The sequence below is a fragment of the Spermophilus citellus genome, assembly GCF_964194105.1.
Source record: "Spermophilus citellus genome assembly, chromosome: 10".
In the NCBI taxonomy this organism is placed as follows: Eukaryota; Metazoa; Chordata; class Mammalia; order Rodentia; family Sciuridae; genus Spermophilus; species Spermophilus citellus.
Window position 1 is genome coordinate 106,870,371 of NC_138197.1, and position 26,118 is coordinate 106,896,488.

A 26,118-nucleotide genomic window follows, 5' to 3' on the forward strand; every position below is an offset into this window, starting at 1 on the left:
CTGCCCAAATTATCTAGAACACTGAAAGTTCCAGGTGGCTTCTGTGGAAACCATAGATTGTTCTAAAGTAGATGGATATGGTAAGGCAGTGAGCTTAAGAGGTCCCAAACCATACTTTAATAAAAGTGCATGTGTGCTGCCACAAGCTGTAAGGACAACAAGCATGGTTCCTGTCCTTGAGGAGTTTTAGGGGGGAGATATTCATTCACTGAGTCATTCAAAGATTTACTATGCACCTGCCAGTAGCCAGCACCGGCAGGACCCTGGATAACAGAAATATAGTTGTGAATAAGATTAATAAGCTCCCTGCTCACATGAAGCTTTCATTCTAGGGAGGTAGAAGGACATATAAAAGATATAATTTAGATAGTGATACAAGAAATGTACCAATTCAGGCATGGTGGCACATACCTGTAATCTCAGCAACTTAGGAGGCTGAGGCAGGAGGATCACAAGTTCAAACCCAGCCTCAGCAACTTATCGAGGACCTAAGCAACTTAACAAGACCCTATCTCAAAATGAAAAATAAAAAGAACTTGGGAATGTGGTTCAGAACTAGGATTAATCCCCAGTTTAAAAACAAGCAAGCAAACAAACAAACAAAACCCACAAAAAACCCAAAAATACCAAAAAAAAAAAAAGTTGTAATTTGTCAACAGAAGCTTCTCTGAAGAAACAGAATTTTAAAGAAACTTGTGAATAAGGAAAAGCAGGTGATCTTGATTAGCTAAAAAATCATTCTGAGCAGAAGGGTTCAAAGTCTGGGAGTAATTTCCACACACTAAAGAGATAAGTGGGGGCCAGGCATGGTGGTGCACCCTTGTAATCCCAGCAGTTTGTGAGGCTGAGATAGGAGGATAATGAGTTCAAAGCCAGTCTCAGCAACTTAGCAAGACCCTGTCTCAAAATAAAAAATAAAAAAGGGCTGGGGATGTGGCTCAATGGTAAAGCATCCCTGGGTTTGATCCAACCCAGAGCCAAAGATGAGAATGAGATGAGTGGAGGTGGAGGCTGAGAGAAACCCGTACCAGAGAGAGTGAGTTTCCATGTTCAACATAATACACCCACAGCGGGTGTCAGGGTTAAGGCCTTTGCCCTTCTCTATATACTACAATTCCTGCATCTGTTTCTTAACCTTTGGAGGGGTTGAAAGTAAAAATGGTGGTTTCTATCTCCTCTTCCCTTTTATTTTTAATCAGAGACATCAAAAATAGATTAGCATAAAAAACAGCAACAACAAAAACCAGGCCTCTCATAGAGCTGCTAATTTCAGGAATGTTAAGATATAAAATTTAAGATATAAAATTTCTATTAAGAATTAGCAGATTTCTGACTATCCAATTCAGTACCACCCAGACGCCTTTAAAACTTCCTGAGAGTGTGTCACCGACATGGATATTAGTCAATGGTGACTAATGGATCAGCAGACAGGGACTGTCTGAAAGGCACCTGTGAAGTCAACTGAACTAATCCTTCAAGAAATTAGGACATAGCAGAATACAACAGTCACTAATATGGCAGTATGTAAAAATGTGATGTGTAACCGATGTGATTCTGCAATCTGTATTTGGGGTAAAAATGGGAGTTCATAACCCACTTGATTCTAATGTATGAAATATGATATGTCAAGAGCTTTGTAATGTTGTGAACAACCGATAAAAAAAAAAATAAAGTAGATAAAAATAATTGTTAAACCTTTAAAAAAAAAAAAAAGAAATTAGGACAATCTTGTACTTTTTTTCTAGAAAAACTGGTTCACATGTCCTTGAGAGTATCCCAAATTATATAACACAAGTTCTTTAACTTGGAGTCTATGAAGTTCCTGAAACAGCATATAAAATATTGCCTATGTGCATAGACTAGAGCTCTTAACACTGAGCTACAGTCCCAATTCTGCTTTGGAAATTTATTATCATTAAAATAAATTTTCGGGCTGGGGATGTGGCTCAAGCGGTAGCGTGCTCGCCTGGCATGCGTGTGGCCCGGGTTCGATCCTCAGCACCACATACCAACAAAGATGTTGTGTCCGCTGAGAACTAAAAAATAAATATTGAGAACTAACTCCCTCCCTCTCTCTCTCTCTCTCCTCTCTCACTCTCTCTTTAAAAAATAAATAAATAAATAAATAAATAAATAAATAAATAAATAAATAAATTTTCTATGAAAACATATTTCCAGGCTTCAGGATTCTAAGATGAAACAAGGCAGTTACTGTTCCATGTCTCATAAGAAACAAATCATGAGCATGAAGAACTCTGAAGCCAACAGGTTTTCAATAGGAAGAGAAACAGTCAAAGGTAGTAAAATAAGATGGCGCAGTAAGCAGAGTCCTGAATTCTAGGGCTAGAACTCCAACCAGCCAACTATGAAATCTTGTGAAACAAACATATAGGCATAATGAGGGAGTTTGGATTGTACTCAGACCTAAAATTTTCATATATGCATTAAAAAAATTGGCAGTCTCAAAGTCTGCTTTAACAGAATTTGGTGTTTACTTATAGAAGGTGAAATTCAAGGCAATCAACAAAGTAATTTTTTTTTTTTTTAAGTGTTGGTCAGTATTAGAAGAGAAACCATCTGTTGAATGTAGTTAACAGGATTAATTCCTACAACAGCTAAGGGACAAAAAAGCAAATGAAAATGATATAAAAAGAACAAACGTACCATGAAACATGCTAATAGGTTGTTGGGTCATTTACTGTTTATGTGCAAAGACTTCTTTCTTGGGATCTCTAGCCATGAGTACAACTGACCCCTGGGCATCTCCTCTCAGGTATCCTGCAGGTGCTTCCAACACTGAACTAGCCAATCAGTCCTAATCTTCCTACCCCTCTGCTCCTTCAGTATTCTCTTTCTCAGTGAATGGGTTTCTCAATTCAGAAACTTAGGAGGGGTTCTGTTTGTTTCTTCTTTTCCTTCCAATTCCCCACATCCCAATCCATTATCAGGTCTTGACTCCTTTTACCATAAGTGGCCCTTCAGTCTTCTGATCTCCACAGCAACAAAAGTGATCTTTAAATCTAAAACTGGGTCACTTTTCTGCTTAAACCCTTCAATGGTTTCATATCTGCCTTGAGCAAAAGTCTGACATCCTTCCCTTGACTTGCAGTAGGTCCTCCTGGACCGGCCTCTTGTCTCATCTTCATTGCCCTACTCTTCCTGGCACTGTGCCATCTTCTCTTAGGTCCTCACATGCTGTTCCTGGTGCCTCAAATCCTGTTCCTCATTCTTTATATAGTTTAAAATACACAATAGGATTTTATATATCCTTCAGTGTCACTTCTTCAGAAGCCTTCCTGTATGTCATGTATGTCACAATATACACCACTGACCCAAATAGGTTAGCTCTCCAGAATGTGGTCTCACAGTGGCCCAGATTCACATTTACATCACACTCGCCACTGAGTGTTCTGTTTGCTTCCTTCAACAGAAGACAAGAGAGGCCATACCTGCTTCATTCATAGTTATATCCCAACACAGTGCCTGGCACTGAAAAGTTCCTTGGTAAATATTTAGGGAATTAAAAATTATTTTAAAAGAATAGAGACTAATTTAATATTATATATAGCCAATGAAAGCTAATGTTTAAAATTTTTTTTAATTTGTTGGATACAACAATGTGAATACACTTAATGCCATAGAACTGTATACATAAAAATGGTTAAAATGGTAAATGGTAATGGTTATATAGATGGTCCTTAACTTATGATGGCTGGATTTATGATTTTTCAACTATACAATAGTGTGAAGGCCATGCATTCAGCAGAAATGATTCTTCAAATTTTGACCTCTTTCCAGGCTAGAAATATGAGGTACAAACTGTCTCTATGCTTGGCAGCAGCAGTTCACTGGAGCTCCTAGGCATCGATGCAGTGACCAGGGGAACAACAACTGACAATCTACAACATATTGTGCTGTGATGCTAGGGTGTGCAGTAGGTTAGATGTATTACAGACATATTCATCTTAATGTTTTCAGCTTATGTTGGGTTATTGGGATGTAATTCCATCAAAACAGAGAAGCATCTCTATATATTTAACATAATAAAAAAAATCTTTGTAATTCAGAAGGTCAAAAGCTCACTTGTAATACTACCAAATGAAAATCAAAACCCCATCTCCAACCGACGTGATTCTGCAATCTGCATTTGGGGTAAAATTGGGAGTTCATAACCCACTTCAATCTAATGTATGAAATATGATATGTCAAGAGCTTTGTAATGTTGTGAACAACCAATAAAAAAATAAAATTAAAAAAAAAAAGCCCATCTCCTTCCCCCTAAAATTAATACAGGATAAGCAATAATGTTGGAAAAGTTCTCTCATCATTAATTTCTACTTGTTTTTCTCTAAGGACATCATAAAGAAACATGTATGTCACAATATACACCACTTAAAAAATATAGGGCTACAGGGCTGGGGATGTGGCTCAAGCGATAGTGCGCTCGCCTGGCATGCGTGCGGCCCGGGTTCGATCTTCAGCACCACATACAAACAAAGATGTGGACAGTGCCGGCTTGGAAAGAAGAAGAGGAGCCACAGCCGCCGCCGCCGGCCGTGCCGCCGCGCTCCCCTGAGCGCCGCTGGTCCCTCCCCGCCGCCCGGTAACAGGCCGCCCCCGCCTCCGCGCTCCCACCACTGCCGCCACAGGCCCGCCAGAGCCGGAGCCGGAGGGAGCGGAACGGCCCCGCACCCCGACCGCCGCCGCCGGCGCCTCGGACCAGGCCGCGCCAAAGCCGCGCGAGGAGGAGGGCGCGTCGCCGGCGTGGGACCTGGACCTGCCGGGACGCGGCGCCAAGTCCGCAGTGCCTGCGCCGAGTCCACGTCGCCCGCGCCGAGGAGTCCGCGGCGCCCGCGCCGAGTGGCCCCCGCCGCTCGAGCGGCCCCGAGGTCCCTGGGCGGCTGAGTGTGGTTTCGCCGCCGCCAGGCCCGCACCGCCGGAGCCCCGCGGAGCCGCTGCCTGGGACGGAGCCCAGGCCTGTGATTGAAAACATCAAGTCATGAGCCAAGGTGGAGGGAATCCATCACGACTTCAGCGGGAGCAGTAAGGCTGCAGCCCCAGGTGCACGGCTCTATCGGCCCCATCTCCTTCTCCTCTCCGCCTCTCCGCCTTGCTTCTCCCCAGCTGTCTCTCCTCCCAAGCTCAGTCTCTAAATCTAGATTTCAATTTCTTTCCCCCACCCCGCCCGCTCTCCCGCGTGTCCGGTACCCGGGCCCCGAGGCGCCGCCTCCCCTCCCCCAACCCGCACCCCCTCTCCGGGGTCCCGAAGGCCGCTGCCGCCGCCGCTGCTGCCGCTGCCTCCCACAGAGCACCATAGAGCAGACTCTTCACCACGCGAATGAGCTGCCGAATTAAATGAAACAGCTGATAAGATGAGAGACAATTTAAAATCCAAGTGAACCGAGAACACGCACTGAGCCCTGATCCGCTGAATTCAAACTCCCGGTCACCTGCTTCCCGCAGACAAACAGCGATGACTCGGCATTAATCCATCCGGCTGAAACAACTGGTCAGCCCTTCTCATCATACGAAGGTAAATGCCTACCGAGTCTTCATAAGTAGTGGCCACAGGTTTGAAACGGGGCTTGAGAGAGAAGGACCCACCCGTTGCATTGGTAGCCCAGCAAAGGGAAACAACGTCATCAGACTGCTGTGGAGGAGATAACTTCGTTGAAACCAACAGCTACAGGTGTGTGATCCCACAGCCTTCCCTCTCCACACATCGGGAAAACCTTAAGGGCCACTCCCAGCTCTCCCGTAAGGGCCCCTCCCAGCTCTCCCACGAGTGCTACAGCCAGCCCGAGGGAATCAGAGGTGGTGCGGTCCCGCGGCGCGGATCTACCGCTCCCACCAGGGCTGACTGCTGAGGTCTCTTGCACCAGCTACGGGGAAGTGGATACCGGAGGGCAAGTAAAATCCGCTGAGGATTCTCAGCCCCAAACTCTACAAACTTAGGGTCTGAGGGAATGGCAAACTGGAAGAGTGTGCCCAGTCGTTCATGAAAACAGGGCTCCCGGGAGCAGCAGACCTGGCTTGTAGCCAGTATTGTGGTGAGAGGGGCCTGGCTAGAGAAAAAGTGGGAAGTGACTAGACACAAGAGGAGGCCCTAGACACTCAGGATTGGAGACTCGCCCAGTCTGGGAGGAGCTGCTGCACAGTGATTGGTTCCCGCGTATTGACAGGAGAAACTTGGCCTGGTGGACAAAGTGCCACCTACTGGAAGAGAAGTTAATCAAACTCTAAGATGGCATTTATTAGGTTTGTTTTTTTTTTTTTTTTGATTTGGGTTTTTCTTTCAGTTGCATTTTTTTCTTTCCTGTTGTTTAATTAATTTTTTTTTTTTACAAAATATTTTTTTAAAAAATTTTTTTTCTACTAATTTTGATTTAAATTTCTTTTAATTATTATTAGTATTTTTTAAATTATTATTATTTTTTTAAATTATTATTATTTTTTAATTTTTTTTTCTTTTTTAGTTCCTATTTTTTTCTTCTTTAGGCTTTTCATTTCTCTTATCCCCCCTTTCCTTGAATTCTACCTGCCTACTCTCATTCTCTTTAGTGACTTCACCCCTTCCCTTCAAATACCTTTCCTCCCAAACATCAAATTAATTTATAGGAGTAAACAGTAACCCAGCAGTCAAACAGAACAAGAAGTAACATGAGCAGCTTCAAAAAACAAGGAAGAAAAGGACTACAAACAATGCAGGACAGCCTAAATATTCAGGAGGACCTGGAGTCATCAGAAAAATGGTCATATAAAGAACTCAAGGAACACCTTAGACAGATGGAATGGAACCTTAAGGAGGATACAAGACAGCAAATTCAAGCAGCGAAAGAACACATTGAGAATGAATTTCATAAACAGATAAAAGAAGAAGTTAAGCATCTCTATCAGGAGATAGAGATTATAAAAAATAATCAAACAATAATTCTAGAAATGAAGGAAACGATAAACCAAATTAAAAACTCAATTGAGAGTATCACTAACAGAGTGGAGCAAGTAGAAACCAGAACGTCAGATAATGAAGACAAAATATACCATCTTGAAAAGAGTCTAGCCAACTCAGAAAGGCTGGTAAAAAATCACGAGACAAACATCCAAGAGTTATGGGATAACATGAAGAAACCAAACTTACGAGTCATCGGGATAGAAGAAGGTACAGAGATTCAAACCAAGGGAATGAGTAACCTGCTGGATGAAATAATTACAGAAAACTTTCCAGAAATAAAAAAAGGAAACAGATATACAAATTGAAGATGCATACAGGACACCGAGCACACAAAATCACAGTAGACCAACGCCAAGACACATTGTTATGAAGATATCCAATATACAGAACAAAGAGAAAATATTAAAAGCTGCAAGAGAAAGGAGACAGATTACATTTAGGGGTAAACCAATATGGTTAACAACGGATTTTTCATCACAGACACTGAAAGCAAGAAGGTCATGGAACAATGTATTTCAAACACTGAAAGACAATGGATGCCAATCAAGAATCCTGTATCCAGCAAAATTAAGCTTCAGGTATGACAACGAAATAAAAATCTTTCATGATAAACAAAAGTTAAAAGAATTTGCAGCCAGAAAACCAGCATTGCAAAGCATTTTGAGCAAAACACTACACGAAGAAGAAATGAAAAACAATAACCAAAACCATCAGTGGGAAGTGCCTCAGTAAAGACAGAGGGCGAGGGGAAAGACAATCATGGTGAAACAAACTAAAATTTTTTTTTTAAAAAAAAAAGAATAAACAATCAATCATGGATGGAAGTTCAAACCATATATCAATAGTAACTCTGAATGTTAATGGCTTAAACTCTCCAATAAAGCGACATAGGCTGGTATCATGGATTAAAAAAACAAATCCAACAATATGCTGCCTCCAGGAGACACATCTGATTGGAAAAGACATACACAGGCTAAAGGTGAAAGGATGGGAAAAAATATACCACGCACACGGTCCTCGCAAGCAAGCAGGGGTGGCCATCCTCATATCAAATAAAATCGACTTCAAGACTAAGTTAATCAAAAGGGATAAAGAAGGTCATTATATACTGTTAAAAGGAACCATTCACCAACAAGACATAACAATTATCAATATTTACGCACCAAATAATGGTGCTGAGACATTCATAAAACAAATTCTTCTCAAATTCAAGAATCAAATAGACCACAACACAATAATTATGGGTGACTTCAACACACCTCTCTCACCATTGGACAGATCCTCCAAACAAAAGTTGAATAAAGAAACTATAGATCTCAATAACACAATCAATAACCTAGACTTAACTGACTTATATAGAATATATCAACCATCATCAAATGGCTATACTTTTTTCTCAGCAGCACATGGATCCTTCTCAAAAATAGACCATATATTATGCCATAGGGCAACCCTCAGTAAATATAAAGGGGTGGAGATAATACCATGCATTTTATCTGATCATAATGGAATGAAACTGGAAATCAATGATAAAAGAAGGAAGGAAAAATCCTACATCACATGGAAAATGAACAATATATTACTGAATGATCAATGGGTTACAGAAGACATAAAGGAGGAAATCAAAAAATTCTTAGAGATAAACGAAAATACAGACACAACATATCGGAATCTATGGGACACAACGAAAGCAGTTTTAAGAGGAAAATTCATCGCCTGGTGGTCATTCCTCAAAAAAAGAAGAAACCAACAAATAAATGAGCTCACACTCCAACTCAAAGCCCTAGAAAAGGAAGAGCAAAACAACAGCAAATGTAGCAGAAGGCAAGAAATAATTAAAATCAGAGCAGAAATCAATGAAATTGAAACAAAAGAAACTATTGAAAAAATTAACAAAACTAAAAGTTGGTTCTTCGAAAAAATAAATAAGATCGACAGACCTTTAGCCATGCTAACGAAAAGAAGAAGAGAGAGAACTCAAATTACTTACATACGGGATGAAAAAGGCAATATCACAACAGATGCTACAGAAATACAGAAGACAATTAGAAATTATTTTGAAAACCTATATTCCAATAAAATAGAAGATAGTGAAGACATCAATAAATTTCTTAAGTCATATGATTTGCCCAGACTGAGTCAGGAGGATACACACAATTTGAACAGACCAATATCAATGGATGAAATTGAAGAAGCCATCAAAAGACTACCAACAAAGAAAAGCCCAGGACCGGATGGGTATACAGCAGAGTTTTACAAAACCTTTAAAGAAGAATTAAAACCAATACTTTTCAAGTTATTTCAGGAAATAGAAAAAGAGGGAGCTCTTCCAAATTCATTCTATGAGGCCAACATCACCCTGATTCCGAAACCAGACAAAGATACCTCAAAGAAAGAAAACTACAGACCAATATCTCTAATGAACCTAGATGCAAAAATCCTCAATAAAATTCTGGCGAATCGAATACAAAAACACATCAAAATAATAGTGCACCATGATCAAGTAGGATTCATCCCTGGGATGCAAGGATGGTTCAACATACGGAAATCAATAAATGTTATTCACCACATCAATAGACTTAAAGATAAGAACCATATGATCATCTTGATAGATGCAGAGAAAGCATTCGACAAAGTACAGCATCCCTTTATGTTCAAAACATTAGAAAAACTAGGGATAACAGGAACTTACCTTAACATTGTAAAAGCTATCTATGCTAAGCCTCAGGCTAGCATTATTCTGAATGGACAAAAGTTGAAGGCATTCCCTCTAAAATCCGGAACAAGACAGGGATGCCCTTTATCTCCACTTCTATTCAATATAGTTCTCGAAACACTGGCCAGAGCAATTAGACAGACGAAAGAAATTAAAGGCATAAAAATTGGAAAAGAAGAACTTAAATTATCACTATTTGCAGATGACATGATTCTATACCTAGAAGACCCAAAAGGGTCTACAAAGAAACTACTAGAACTAATAAATGAATTCAGCAAAGTGGCAGGATATAAAATCAACACGCATAAATCAAAGGCATTTCTGTATATCAGCGACAAAACTTCTGAAATGGAAATGAGGAGAAACACTCCATTCAAAATATCCTCAAAAAAAATAAAATACTTGGGAATCAACCTAACAAAAGAGGTGAAAGATTTATACAATGAAAACTACAGAACCCTAAAGAGAGAAGTAGAAGAAGATCTTAGAAGATGGAAAAGTATACCCTGTTCATGGATAGGCAGAACTAACATCATCAAAATGGCGATATTACCAAAAGTTCTCTATAGATTTAATGCAATGTCAATCAAAATCCCAACGGCATTTCTTGTAGAAATAGATAAAGCAATCATGAAATTCATATGGAAAAATAAAAGACCCAGAATAGCAAAAGCAATTCTAAGCAGAAAGTGTGAATCAGGCGGTATAGCAATACCAGATTTCAAACTATATTACAGAGCAATAGTGACAAAAACAGCATGGTACTGGTACCAAAACAGACGGGTGGACCAATGGTATAAAATAGAGGACACAGAGACTAATCCACAAAGCTACAACTATCTTATATTTGATAAAGGGGCTATAAGCATGCAATGGAGGAAGGATAGCATCTTCAACAAATGGTGTTGGGAAAACTGGAAATCCATATGCAACAAAATGAAACTGAATCCCTTTCTCTCGCCATGCACAAAAGTTAACTCAAAATGGATCAAGGAGCTTGATATCAAATCAGAAACTCTGCGTCTGATAGAAGAAAAAGTTGGCTCCGATCTACAGATTGTGGGGTCGGGCTCCAAATTCCTTAATAGGACACCCATAGCACAAGAGTTAACAACTAGAATCAACAAATGGGACTTAATTAAACTTAAAAGTTTTTTCTCAGCAAAAGAAACAATAAGAGAGGTAAATAGGGAGCCTATATCCTGGGAACAAATTTTTACTCCTCACACCTCAGATAGAGCCCTAATATCCAGAGTATACAAAGAACTCAAAAAAATTAGACAATAAGATAACAAATAACCCAATCAACAAATGGGCCAAGGACCTGAACAGACACTTCTCAGAGGAGGATATATAATCAATCAACAAGTACATGAAAAAATGCTCTCCATCTCTAGCAGTCAGAGAACTGCAAATCAAAACCACACTAAGATACCATCTCACCCCAGTAAGATTGGCAGCCACTATGAAGTCAAACAACAACAAGTGCTGGCGAGGATGTGGAGAAAAGGGTACACTTGTACATTGCTGGTGGGACTGCAAATTGGTGCGGCCAATTTGGAAAGCAGTTTGGAGATTCCTGGGAAAGCTGGGAATGGAACCACCATTTGACCCTGCTATTGCCCTTCTCGGACTATTCCCTGAAGACCTTGAAAGAGCATGCTACAGGGATACTGCCACATCGATGTTCATAGCAGCACAATTCACAATAGCTAGACTGTGGAATCAACCCAGATGCCCTTCAATAGATGAATGGATAAAAAAAATGTGGCATCTATACACAATGGAGTACTATGCAGCAATAAAAAATGACAAAATCATAGAATTTTCAGGGAAATGGATGGCACTAGAGCAGATTATGCTTAGTGAAGCTAGCCAATCCCTAAAAAACAAATACCAAATGTCTTCTTTGATATAATGAGAGCAACTATGAACAGAGTAGGGAGGAAGAGCAGGAAGAAAAGAATAACTTTAAACAGAGACATGAGGTGGGAGGGAAAGGGAGAGAAAAGGGAAATTGCATGGAAATGGAGGGAGACCCTCATTGCTATACAAAATTACATATAAGAGGTTGTGAGGGGAATGGGAAAATAAACAAGGAGAGAAATGAACTACAGTAGATGGGGTAGAGAGAGAAGTTGGGAGGGGAGGGGAGGGGGGATAGTAGGGGATAGGAAAGGTAGCAGAATACAACAATTACTAATAGGGCATTATGTAAAATTGTGGATGTGTAACCGACGTGATTCTGCAATCTGCATTGGGGGTAAAATTGGGGGTTCATAACCCACTTCAATCTAATATATGAAATATGATATGTCAAGAGCTTTGTAATGTTGTGAACAACCAATAAAAAATTAAAAAAAAAAACAAAAAAACAAAAAAACAAAGATGTGTCCGTCGAAAACTAAAAAATAAATATTAAAATTCTCATTCTCTCTCTCTTTAAAAAAAAACTATAGGGCTACAGTAATTTAAACTTTGAGAATAGTTCTAATGCAACTAACTAAAAGAAGACAATTTTTGTACCTATACATATATTTAAAATCATAAATGTCTTCATTAAAGAAAAATAATTTAAAAAAAACTGGTAAATATTAAAAAGTCTAAAAGTTCAGAATCTCATCACCCAAACCCAATCACACTTTATATTTTATGAATGATCAGCACCTTATCTTTTGCTCATGTATAGTCTTTTATACTATAATCATAAATTCTGAATTGTGCTCCTCATGTAAACACTTTTTCATGCCATAACTTCTATATACCACCACTTCAATGGCTTCATAATAATCTAAATATTTTTAACTGTTTTTTTTTAATTTGGCAAATTGGTTCTAATTTCTTGTCATTGAAATTACACTGACAACAATAACTTTCAATACAAAAAAGGACTTATTCAATATAAATTCCTAGTTGAGGAATGACTGCAACAAAACTCCGATATTTTTACAAATGAATTTCAGAAAAACATTTTTTAAACTACATATATATATATATATATATATATATATATATATATATATATATATATATATATATATATATATATATAAAAGAGAGAGAAGAGAGAGAAGTTTTTAATATTTATTTTTCAGTTTCAGTTTTTGGTGGACAAAACATCTTTATTTTATTTTTATGTGGTGCTGAGGATTGAACCCAGCACCCTGCGCATGCCAGGCAAGTGCATTACTGCTTGAGCCACATCCCCAGCCCAACACTAATATATATTTTTAAAGTGTGAGTATATTTCCCAGTAGGACAACTATTTTTAAATACTTATTTAAATTAAGATACATGGTCATAAACAATGGTTAGTCCAGAAAACTCAACTATTCATTTCTTCTGGCACTAATGGCTGCTGTCTCTGTAGCCACATATAATAACTTCATAGAAAGTACTAGGGTTCCCCCACCCATGATTGTCCCGCTCCCAAGACCCTTGGCACTGAGAGGTCATGTTCCCAGACAGCATGTTCGATGGGAAACGGCACAAGCAGACTCTTCAGTGCTCTCACCAAGACACTGAACAGCAGCACTGCTTCTCAGCACTTAGAGTATTTGGTGTCACCTGACTCAGAACATCTGGAGCCCATTGATCCTAAAGAGCTAGGAGTGCAGGGCTGTACTTATCTTCCCAGTTCCAGAGGGACTTTGTGGATCTGAGGACAGATTGCCCCAATAGCCACTCACCCATTAGGGTCATGCAATGGAACATCCTCACCCAAGCTCTTGGAGAAGGCAAGGACAACCCTGTACAATGCCCTGCTGAAGCTCTCAAGTGGGAAGAGAGGAACTATCTTAGACTGGAGGAAATCCTTGCTTACCAGCCCGATATACTGTGCCTACAAGAGGTAGACCACTATGCTCCTCAGTCGACTGGGCTATCAAGGTACCTTTTTCCTGAAGCCCTAGTCACCTTGTCTAGATGTCAAACACAACAATGGACCAGATGGATGTGCCTTATTTTTACTCCAAAACCGATTCAAACTCGTCAACAGTGCCAATCAGGCTGACAGCCACGATGCTGAAAACCAATCAGGTGGCCATTGCTCAGACCCTAGAGTGTAAGGAATCAGGAGCACAGTTCTGCATTGCTGTCACCTAATGTAAAGCATGCACTGCCTGGGAGCGGTTTCAATCCGCTCAGGGCTGTGACCTTCTCCATAACCTGCAGAACATCACCCAAGGTGCCAAGATTCCCCTGATAGTTTATGGGGACTTCAACACAGAGCCAACCAAAAAGGTCTACAAACACTTTGCTTCTTCCATCCTCAATCTGAATGGCGCCTACAAGCTGCTAAGTGCCTTTGTACATGACCTGAAGATCTGGACCTGGGGGGAATGCAGGCATGCCCTGTATTGCATATGGTATTCCGAACTTGCTCTGAGCCTGCAGTCGGCTCTCACTGAAGAACAGTGACCCAACTGGCTTCCATCATTCAATTACCCCTCAGACCACCTTTCTCAAGTATATAACTTTAGCTTTAATGAGGAACCTGGCAGACTTTTCTAAAAGCTGATCTGGTTTTTTTAATCACAGGAGTCTTACCCAGGGATGTTTCAGGAAACTGAAATATAGGAAGTTGCCTAAGGAAGGGTTCCCAGGTTCTGTCATGTCCCTTCCTGCATTTCCAGCATGCCCCTGGGAAAGGATCCTGTTAGTTCACAAACCTTTTCAAAGAAAACCTGTAGCGAAAAAGATGTTTGCACTCCAGTTTTAGCTTATATTATTCTCCCTCCCTTATCATTACATTTTCAATCTGCCATTTAAGGCATTCAGCTGGGCTTGTTTTGAAGCTTTTTTTAAAAACCTGTGGACTTGCTTGAGTCCTCCGTAGCTAACATTAAGTATGTAGAAAAATTTCCCTAGATCGCATTTCAAGTTATTTGTGAGTTTTTAAAATGTCACCAAGGTATGCATGGCAATATTTATTATTTTTATATCTTCTTGTAAAATTAAATTATAGCATTATGAACATTTTTGAACCATACAAAACACACGCTATAAAGTAATTTATAGTAATTTTCTTAAAGCTTTAAAAGGTTTTCATCTGGTGGTCTAACAATGTGTACAAAGCAGCTGTTCAGCCTGGAGGGGGTTTTGTTATTTAAGTCTACATATCAGAACTCTGACAAATTCTTCATCAATACTCCTCACTCTGCCTCCATGTTTCCCACAATCATGTTTCTTGAAGAAATTCTAGTTAGTGTTCCATTATATAATCATTGCTACGTATTGTACTTTTTCCATTGGGATAATATTGGCATACATTTGAAAGTTACTCAGTGTCATTATCACTTGTGTTGGAATGTGCTTTTCACAATAATTATTTAGGAGCTGTTATGTGGCAGTGGCTAACAAAGCCAGGAACTTCTTTTCAGAGATGTGAAGGTTGTTTTTTGTTTTGTTTTTTTGATAGTGGGGATTGAGCTCAAGTGCTTTACCACTGAGCTACATCCTTAGCCCTTTTTCTTTTTTTGTTTTGAGACAGGGTCTTGCTGAGTTGCCCAGGCTGGCCTCAAACTTGTGATACTGTTGCCTCAGCCTCCTGAGCTGCTGGGATTACAGGCACCACCACCCTCAGCCAGAGATGGAAAACTTTATAGAAAGCCTGTAATTGGGCTGTCATAGAAAGTTTCTAAGAAAGCCAAATGACTGTGGTTTAAAACATCTACAAAGAAGACTGTAAGAAGTTAAAAAATAACCTGTAATTCTCAACCATCAGAAATAAAAGTGATAAAGGTAACAGGTGAATCCTCTTCCAAACAACATAATCCATCAGTAATAAACTGGTAAATATTTTATTGTATGAATTGTAAATATTTAAGATTAATAAATGGTCTTTTAAAGCTAGATGAAGAAGAGGAGGAGGAGGAGGAGGAGGGTAAGTACTGGGCACACAGACACAGAAATTTAATTATGTAAGCCCATGGCACACATTTAAAATCCTCATACTAAATGAAGAAATGACTCCGCTGATTCTCTACATTAAATGAATGTAGATACCCTGAACATTCCCTGGGAGTGGTATCACTTAGCCAATTTTTAATGTTTGCTTGTTTAATTCATATACAATTTTGTAAAATACATGGTATGAAATAAACACCCAACTTTATATTTTTCCAAATAGAAATCTAGTTATCTTCATTACATATTAAGGGTTGGGGATGTAGCTCAGTGGTAGAGAGTTTGCCTAGCATGTGCAAAGCTCAGGTTCAATCCCCAGCACTGAAGAAAACAAAACAAAACAAAAAAACATATTAAATAGTCTGTAGACTTCCTCACTAATTAGAAGTGTCATCTTTATCTAAAACAAGTTCCCATATACACATAAGTCTGCTTCTGAGCTTTCCATGACCTATTTTTTTTAATTCTGTACCATTATGACCATATTTTAATTACTATAATTTTATAGTATGTTTTAAGAACTGGTTGGACAAGTTTCTTTTAAATTTTTGTTCTTGTCAATATTTTTCATGGCTAATCTTGCACACTTATATATTACATCCATGTAAACTTGAAATTAGCTCCTTAGTTTCCACTAATTTCCTTTAAGAGAACTTCCAGTTCTGGCCATGGTGGGGAGAGCAATGGTTATCAGACTTGCTCCTCAATGATAAACAATCATACAACTGGGCAAAATACATGAAGTAACTATTTTTAAGCACTGGGAAGAGATTTAGACCTGTGAATCTTGAAAGACAGGAAATGTGTGAAATGAGCATAAAATCCATTTCATACCAGATTTCTTCCTTGGGAGTACTTTCCAAACTATGGTACATGGAAGTAGAGCCCAAGAAAATAGCAGTCTTACTGGGCAGAGAAACAGAAATCAGAATTCAAAACTCCCAAATTCATTCATTCTTTTCTCTATCATGGTGCTGGTGATCACACTCAAGGCCTCATGCATGTTAGGCAAGTGCTGTATGGAAGAACTACATCTCCGCTCTGATGCTCAAGTTCTATCCACAGTTTGCTGACCACCAGGCATTCAGTTGAGACCCTAGAAAGTTCAATGGCACTATACCCCACAAATAAAAGCTACTCTAAATCCTTCCTACAAAAGCTCAATGATCCATGTTTCAGCAGAATCTAGCTGGGTCAACAGAAATTTAGTTCCTTATCATAACAAAACAATACTTTTTAGACAATGACAGCAGAATATGTATTCTCAAACATTTAACGATGTTTGGGAACACAATAAAAAAATCACAGGACATACATACAAAAAAGGAAATTTTCACTTGGAAACTACATAGATGTTAGAATTAGCAGATGAGGATGTAAAATAATTTTTGCAAATATGTACAAGAATTTAAGGGAAAAGATGGGCATCATGAATGAATATATTGGGAACCTCACCAGAGAAATTAATGAATAAGCTTAACAGCAGACTGAACACTACATAAGAAAGGACCAGTGAACTTGAAGAGAGGTGAAAGAAACTATGCAAACTAAGCACAGGGAAAAAAAAAAGTTTGAAAAAAATGAACAAGTCTCAATAAACTATGGGATGATGACAAGTGGTCCAAATATGCGAATTTGGAATCTCAAAAAGTGGTAACAAATTAAGGAAGAAAAATATATGAATAAAATACAAAAATATTTCCAAATATGATGAAAAAATAACAATTTTTAGATCCAAATAGTTCAATAAACTGCAAGAAAATAATTCCTAGGTCCATCGTGGTCAAATTGCTAAAAACAAAAGATCTTAGAGCAGCAGAATAAAAAGATACATATACATTACAGTAAATATGACTGTTGCCCTCACAAAAAAAGATAATACAAAGCAGAAGAGAATAGAACAAAGTCTTAGTCCATTTGGGCTGTATAACAAAATACCACTTGGGCTTATGAACAACATAAATTTATTTCTCACAGCTCTGGAGACCAGGAAATCCAAGCTCAAGGGGCTGGCAGACTTGTTTTTTGGTGAATATATTTTTTGAAATATTATATATAAAATATCACAAAATTAATTTAAGAGTAGACTGTGATAAGAAAGCATACTATAACCTCTAGAGGTTACCACTGAACACAAAAATAGGACAAAGAAAAAAGCTAAAAAGTTAGTAGAGGAGATAAAATGGGATACAAAGAAATACTCAGTACAAAAGGAAGATAAAGAAACAACAACCAAATGGAATAGAAAACAGTAAGATGGTAGACTTATGTTTAATCATAGTTACATACATTTAAATGACTATGAACTCAAATTAAATAGCAGAGATTGCAGATCCAACTACTTACTAATAAAGTTACCCTCTGGCAGTCAAATACATAAATGCATTCAACAGGTGATAGTAGCTACTGACAGTAGCAAATTCCCAAAACTAGGTGCAAATGTGTGAAATGACTTGAATACCACCTACAAGGAACTACAAAATCTCTATCAGGAAGAACTGAAACACGAGAGCAGCTAATAGTTAACATTAATTGACTCTTCATTAACTTTAATCTTCAAAATGACTACATGATGAAAGTACCTCCTCATACCTATTTTATAAGGGAGCAGACTAAGGCCTAGAGAGGTTAACTAAGTGGCCAGAATCACATGACAGTGATACTGAATCCATGGAAGATACTATATCCACAGAAAGGAGGTGTCCAGCAATAGCAGGAGGCAGAGTCAGTGGACAGGTCTCCCTTCTGGCCACTGGATTGTACCTGACCAGCAGAAACAGTCATGCATCATCCTAGCAGGTGTGGGGGAAAGGTGGGCCCATCTCACTTTTGAACATGAGGAAACTATCCATCAAGATTTTTTCAACAAACTCCTCTTGCTTTATAGTTCCAGGCCTCATTAAACAACCTCTAATTACATTCTGACTCTGTTGGCAAAGTAAGAAGGCCCTAATTAAGGCATACAAAAGTTCTAGGCCCTCTTGCAGTTACCACTATCATTAAATAAGTAAACTGGCATCTGGTTTGTTTCAGAGTCTGCTAAATTTATTAAGCATGACTCAGTTCCTGCTGAGTTTTCTCACCTCTGGATGCAGTCTGAAAAAAGGACTTTAAGTCTTGTAGATTTTTAGAAGAAAGTCCTGGATTAGGATGATTTCATCAAGGTTAAATTCTCACAGGAAGATGAATAAATAGTCTGGGGGCCTGAGTGGTCACTTGGGCCAACTAGTCATTCATCTGTACTGTCCTGTCCTAACTACAATAAGAGGAGTCAAGAAGAAAGATTATAATAAACATATAAGAAAGAATTCAAGAATGCTGTAGGGCACATATATAAAGTGGTCAAAAAGATGAAATCCTTAATCATTAAATTTAACCAAATTATTTACCAAAGAACATTCCTCCAGGGAGGCTGCTTCATTTCCCCACTTCTTCCAATGACTGATATATACATAGATCTGAGAGTTATCATAAACTAAACCACCTTCATTCTTTCTGGAAGGAATATACTTGATAAATAGCACCTATTATTAGAGTGTAAATGAAACATTCTGTTTGCTTAGTTAAGTCAATATTCAATGTTTTTCCTTATTGCCAAGAACTTGGGTGAGGGACATAAGTCATGATCAACTCAAGTTACATAATGTCTTTAAAAACTCAGGAAGATGTCCAGTGATAGTGATGAGAGAGATGGCTAAGAGTTGTGTAGTGACCAGCATGTGGGAGGCACTATTCTAGGTGCTATCTCTATATTTACTCATTTAAATATCTTAACAACCTATGTGGTAGGTTACTGTTATCATCATCCTAATTTAGAGGGAAGAAAACTGAGACACTAAGAAGTTAGGTGATTTCCCCAAAGGTCACATGGCCGATAAGTGGTAGGCCTGGGTTTTCACTTATATATTGAGGTCCAGAATCCATGTTCTTAACCACATGCTTTTATACGTTATATATAAAAATAACACTGAGATTGCCAGAGCCAAAAAGTGGGTGAGATCTTTAGGGAAAAAAAATCTATTGACTAACAGTATGCTTTTCTATCTCAGCTCATTATCCTAAGTTATAATCAACACCTCCTGAGCAACAATGTCCCATTGAGACCAAAACAACAGAGGAGAGTATAGGCTGTAAGAACAGATAGCCAGCTGGACTTGGACTCCCACTCTACTGCTTCCTACCTGGGGACACTTGGCATGCTATTTCACATAGCAGGCACAAGCAGGGAGGGTGAAGGGTGAATTCTTCCCCCCACACTCCCAGTGACCATGCCTGTGAAGCACCCCTTCTGTGAAGACTGTCCTTTATCCCAACACCCAGAGTTTACAGTGGGTACGACACTGCTTCTGGCCAAGGAAACTGGCCCAGTCAGGCAGTGGAGATGAATTGAGGAAACCTCAGCATCTCACTGCCAGGTGGAGGGATGGGCATAACACGCCACCTCAGCCCAGTCACCAGGGCCCTTTTCTAGCAGAAGCAGAGAGGATGGGCTTTTTCTTCTCTAGTTACAAAGCTATGAGGATTTGGAGCTAGCTGTGGCCTCAGTACTGGTGTGATTGACAGAATGAAGCCTCCATATGGAGAGGCCAAGAGATAGGATACAAAGTCCCTGGTTCTAGTCTTTCCTTCCCCACTCTGAGATTATCAAACACATTAGCCAATTAATTAACCACCTTGGGAAGAGAAACTGAATTTATCTGGGTTTCTATTATTTTCAACTAGATGATTACAAAGTTTAACTTTGAAACTCACGTTCCTCATCTGCAAAGTGGGGTAAATAAAAGAGCCCTTCCTGCCCAGGAAGTTCTGATAAGGAAATGAGATGGGTGTGTGAAATACTTTGGCAGTGTACCTTATGCACAGGAAGGGCTTCATGGCCATTAGCAGACAGCTAACAATAATGCCTACAATAGCATTTGTTTATCATCAGACTGTTGCCAGAGATGCTGGAGTCCTTCTTGCCTCTGTCACATTAATGTCATAGCAAGTACTGTTGGTTGTAACTTCAAACTATTTACAAACCAGCCACTTCTCATAATCTCCACTACCCCCAAAAGGATTCAGGTAGGGACTTGTACTGCAACAGTTCCCTAACAATATATCTCTTCTTTTGACAGTCTGTTATTCATGTAGCTGTCAGGATGATCCCATCCCATGAAAGTAGAAGTCTGAGAAAGGAATTTGCTACAGTGGCATCTCTTCTCACTAAGGTACATGTCAGAGCTGTCCTTGTGCAGGGCTTTCCTACTCTAGTTCCATGCTCCCAGCTCCTTGATTTTCCTCCAACAAACACCAGGTTCCCCCTTCCTTTCACAAAATTCTTCAGGCTTCACCCCCTCCCTTCCCCTAGCTTTGTGAGGCCACCACTGAACACCTATTTAAAACTTCACATCCACTTCCATCCCAGCTCTGTTTCCCTCTATGTTATTTACCACCATCTGACATACAGTATCTATTTTCCTAATGTTTTAATTGTCTGTCTAGAATGAAGTTCCATGAGAGCAAGTGATTTTTTTTTTTAAAGAGAGAAAGAGAGAGAAAGAATTTTTAGTATTTATTTTTTAGTTTTCGGTGGACACAACATCTTTGTTTGTATGTGGTACTGAGGATCGAACCCGGGCCAGGCGAGCATGCTACCACTTAAGCCACATCCCCAGCCCCAGAGAGCACGTGATTTTGAGTGCTTTGTTTACTATTGGTCTCAGCACATAGCTGTCACACAGTAAATAGTTGCTGAGTGACTGAATGAATATAGCTTCAATCCTCTTTCTCAAGGTTAAGAAGCAAACATGGGCTGCAGCAGAAAAAGGTGGGGAGTAGAAGTCTTATTATGAAACTTTTTGTACTTACTTGGCACAGCGTACCCAGTGTGTATGTCGGTACAAGGAATATAAGAAGCGCTGGCGGAACATATTCCATACTTTGATGGATTTATCTTCAGAAGCTGTAACTAGAAACTGGCCATCAGATGAAAAGTCCACACTTCTAACTGGAGCTGTATGAGCTCTAAATTCTGAAGATTTCCCTTTTCTAGAAAGAGACCATTTAATATTAATAACTCATTCAACTTAATTATAATAAATATTTAATTGGTGTATAGACTTTGAAACATACAAAACAGATTAACTCTTGTAAAAAAAATAACAGAAATATGAGAAAATTATGTTGTGCTGTATTCTTCATAAATATTATCTAATATTGATGAGGTAACACAACTTGCGGTCCCAGTATATACCTAAGGCCTTGCTTACCTTGTAGGAGCAATCTTACATGCACAAGCAAAACAAAAGGATAACAGCAAAAATCTACATCAACACTCTGAAATTTCAGATTTTTTTTTTCTGGTCTAGGGAGGCAAAAAGATAATAAATGGAAGAAGTATTTTAAGGCATTTGAAAAGAAGCATAAAAATAGTTTAAAAGGATCAGGCTACATAGTATTGGAGTTATAGGTTTGGGAAATAATACTTTGTGTCAGTGTTTCTAAATTTTCAAGCCATCTTCAGATGACACTATATCCAGGACTTAACATTTTTTCCATTTAGAAAATCATATTTGTATTAATGATACATGATGGGAATATTTCCATAACTGTTTGAAAAAGATCGGGCAACAGAATTTAGTCAGACATATACATCTGTCTCGAATTTTCAAATGTTCACCTTGATGTCCCATCATCTGAACTTCACCCTGTATTTTTCTACCTTGGCTAATTAGAGCAACATCCGCCTATTTCCAAGCCAGAGGCCTGGAAGTCACTCTCAACTCCTGCCACTCCCCACTTCCTCCTATACCCAGTAAGTCAATAAATATTATCGTTAATTACCACTTCCTAAATATCCTCTGAATACCCTCTGCTTTATATCCTGGCCCTGCTTGCCTTCAGGTACATATATATCCTCAATACCCTTCATCTAGATTATTGCAAAAGCCTCTTAACTGGCCTCTCTGCTCTAATCTTCTATCCCCTCCTCCAGTCACCTACATACTGTGCTTATTACCTTGCTAAAAGTGCCACTCCAAGCAAATAAATCCCAGTGTAAACATGTCACTGGCTCCCTTCTTCATAAAATGCAACACCGAGCTCTTTGGCAAGGCATCCTACCATTGCACTGAACTTTGTACTCAGAATGGTCACAGTACTTCAAACACACCTCTGCCTTCTCAGGCAAGACTCTTTCCCTGTCCCCAGACCTCCTTGACCAAGCTGCACAGGTTCAGTTGCTCCCCATATGCTGTAACTATTATACCTACACTATATGGAGACTTCTAAAAAATCGACCTGTTTCTGTTTACTAAGCAGTAGGTTTTTTGAGGACAAAAATGATGATTATTTATCTCCTTAAGACCAGCACCTAGCACAATGTGGGACATTGAAAAGAACTCAATACTTTTGTTGAATTCCACTGGGAAGAATCAATACTTAAAGGTTCTTAGATTTAACCTGGCTTGCTCGTCTAGTGCCCTATAGAAGGCAAAGGTGACTTAATTATTAATCTCTATCACCCAACATCTGATAATCCATCAGGAGTAACTGAAATCAGTATAGACAAAAATTAGGAGGGAGGGCTGGGGTTGTGGCTTAGTGGTAGAGTGCTTGTCTCACATGTGTGAGGCCCTGGGCTCAATCCTCAGCACCACATAAAAATAAATAAAATAAAATAAAGGTATTGTAACCATCTACAACTAAAAAAAAAAAAAAAAAGTTAAGAGGGAGCATTCAGAGACTAGTTCAGTGAGGTCTCAAGTAGATTTCCATGAACAGAAATCGAAAGTATAGTTTGGCCTGAATTCAAGCATAAATCCTCGAGATAACAAAGACAAGACCTGGCATCTGCAACGATGGGAAGTTATGAGATGGCCAGCTAGTACCATCAAAATCTCCCCCTACTCTAGCAGCCCATCTGCTGGCCGTCCTTCTGAAGGGCCTCTTTCTGAAGGCCCTCCTCTATGCTGCAGGCTGACCTGACCACTGCATCTTGTCTCAACAGTAAGCAAATGAGAAACAAAGATAGAAGTGCTGTGATCACAGCTGTTTTTCCTCCCTGTAAATCTGTGCTGGAGTTATGACTTACTAGGAGCAAGAAAATAGGGCAGAGGTGACACTGTGTGCTTCAGGCCTACCTTGAAAAGTCTGCAGCTTCTCCCTTTATTCTCTAGGAACTCACCTGTCATTTATAATAAATTTGAGGTCCTCCTGCTGGAGGGGGAGAACCCAAGGCACCCAGGCCAAAAGCAGCCACCAAGCCCAAAGGCCTGAGGCCCATGAGGGAGGCCTTAGACCCATCTAACCCTATTTCCAGGTTAACAAGGCTGTGTGAGTAATCTCAACATACTTCAAATGGGGCAGAAGAACCACCCAATAACCAATGAAATTGTGAGAAATGATAGTTCTTGTATATTAAGCTACTAGGCTTTAGGGATTGTTATGCAGATATAGAAAACTGATCATTGATACATCAGCTTTCTTCTTGTTGCCATGATCCACCATTACTCTAACCCCACTGCAACATCATTTAGAAAGAGCAACCAGACATCTACACAAACATAATAACTGTACTTAGGTATTCCAAACTAATGATTCAGTGTGCTTTTATCTCATTTATCTATATACAGTTTGTTTAGTTTTCCTTGAATTAGCAATAGGAAATTGAGGCTATGCTGTACTGGAGATTTAAATAAAGAAAAATAAGAAAAGGCATCGAGGATATAGCTCTGTGGTAGGGCAAGGTGTATACAAGGCCCTGGGTTCAATCCCCAACATAGTAAAAAAACCCAACAACAACAACAACAACAAAAAACAACAACAAATAAACAAAAACAAATAGCAACAATTAAACTAGTCCTAAATCCCCAAAGTTAAGGATTTGGAACATGCTTCTCCTTTAGGACTTCAAGCCAGTCTCTCCCTCTTCTACAGTATCATCCACATTATCATTTCATCATGTCACTTCTCTTTGATAGTTTTTACTACCATCAGATTTCTCAGCATGGTGTTTCCCTTAGGTGGTGGCAGAAAAATGTGCCCACTGGCAAGGGAAAGCCCTGTGAGCTTTCCTTCATTTAGTAGTACCTAGGCCTGTTCAGTCACATGCTACAAATCAAATTCTATCACAAAAGGGTCAAGGAAAGTCCTCAAATTCTTATCCTCTAACATATTTTGGAGGGAAGTGATATGATGTGTGAGATTTGTTCTAAAAATACTTCAGAAAAAGTGGGGGGAGATGAAACAAGCTTGGCAGATAACTGTTGAAGCTGGCTGATGAGTACGGTGGGAAAGTTATGCTATTTATTTTTTCCTGTATTTTTGAAAATTTTCAAACTTAAAAATTTGAAACTTAAAAAAAAAATCATGGCTTCATAATTGTTTAAAATAACTGGGCAATCAGCTATGGCTTGAAAAGTTTCTTACAGAGAGATTCGGCATAACAAACCTTAGCAAACACAATTGACACTTTTGTTAGAAATGTTTTTTAATTAAAAAATTCTGGAGCCCCAAAGTAAATGATACTGATTAAAGAATAGTCCTGGCACAGAGATCCAAGACCTGAAGGGTTCATGAATGGGCATTAGGAAGTTCAAAAAACATGAACTTTTGACATACGCTGATGTATAGCTTTCTGGGGAGATAATCGAAAACTTACATCAGATTTACAAAGAGATTGCTAACAACCACCACCACCCCCAAAACACTTGAAACATATTATGCATATTTCCATATTAGAAACAATTTTCAAAAAGAAGACATGAACTAAAGAGGAAAAACTTGTATGAAATAGTTTGACTTTGAAACCAGGGCAGCACACCTGGTATGTGACCAGATTCAGTGCAAGTAGCTGGGAGTGGAGGCCTTCCCAAAGAGTGCACTGGGAGCAGCCAGGTTCCAGCCTTCTTTCACATTCCTAAATCCAAAGTATATCAAGCATTTGTTTCTCTTACTTATCAGGAATCCAAAGTCTCACGGTTCTGTCCCTTGAGGCAGATGCGAGTAGGTTTCCAAGGGGAGAAAACTGCACACTGGTTACAACATCCTTATGACCCACATATCTGAAAGCTCTAGCTTGCGGCTTCAAATTCCATAGCATGAGAAATGTATCCCAAGAAGCAGTAACTATCAAGAAACAGAAGAACAAAACCACTGTTTGTTAAAATGCAAACATAGGCAGATCTCATTACAATGGGAGACACATCTAATAATAAGGTGTCCTGGTAACAGTGGGGAGGCAGGCTGCAGGGCTGACCAGGTAACAGCAAAAATTATTTTTTAAAGATACTCAAAGCTACATCATGACTATGCAAAACTGGCTGTGTCCTGTGTTACCACACAACAGAATAACTGTGCCCAGGATTAAATAAGAGCTTAGAAACTATTTACTAGAGGAAGACAGCACAACAGAACAGAGTGCTCAACACTGAGGGTCAGCTCTGTCTCTTACCCTCTGAGTAACTGGGAAGCTACCTGATCTTCCTGATGAGGGCTGCCCAATCCTTATCTTCTAGAGAAAGCACATTCATTTAGCGTAATTGTTCAACATAGAATTTAT

At 39.2% G+C, this 26,118-nt stretch overlaps 1 protein-coding gene and 1 pseudogene across 2 annotated transcripts in view; one reads left to right on the plus strand and one right to left on the minus strand.

Annotated features, from left to right (window-relative positions):
• Positions 1–26,118, minus strand: part of POC1B (POC1 centriolar protein B) — an 88,782-nt gene that overhangs the window by 42,391 nt on the left and 20,273 nt on the right. Inside the window, exons 3-4 of the mRNA XM_081311521.1 lie at positions 25,514–25,685; positions 21,426–21,605 (exon numbers count right to left, since the gene is read on the minus strand). Of these exons, the coding sequence (XP_081167647.1) occupies positions 21,426–21,605; positions 25,514–25,685 (352 nt within the window). The remainder of the gene's footprint in view (positions 1–21,425; positions 21,606–25,513; positions 25,686–26,118) is intronic.
• Positions 13,145–14,180, plus strand: LOC308658687 (nocturnin-like; annotated as a pseudogene). Its single transcript has one exon. The product of its transcript is annotated as a nocturnin-like (transcript).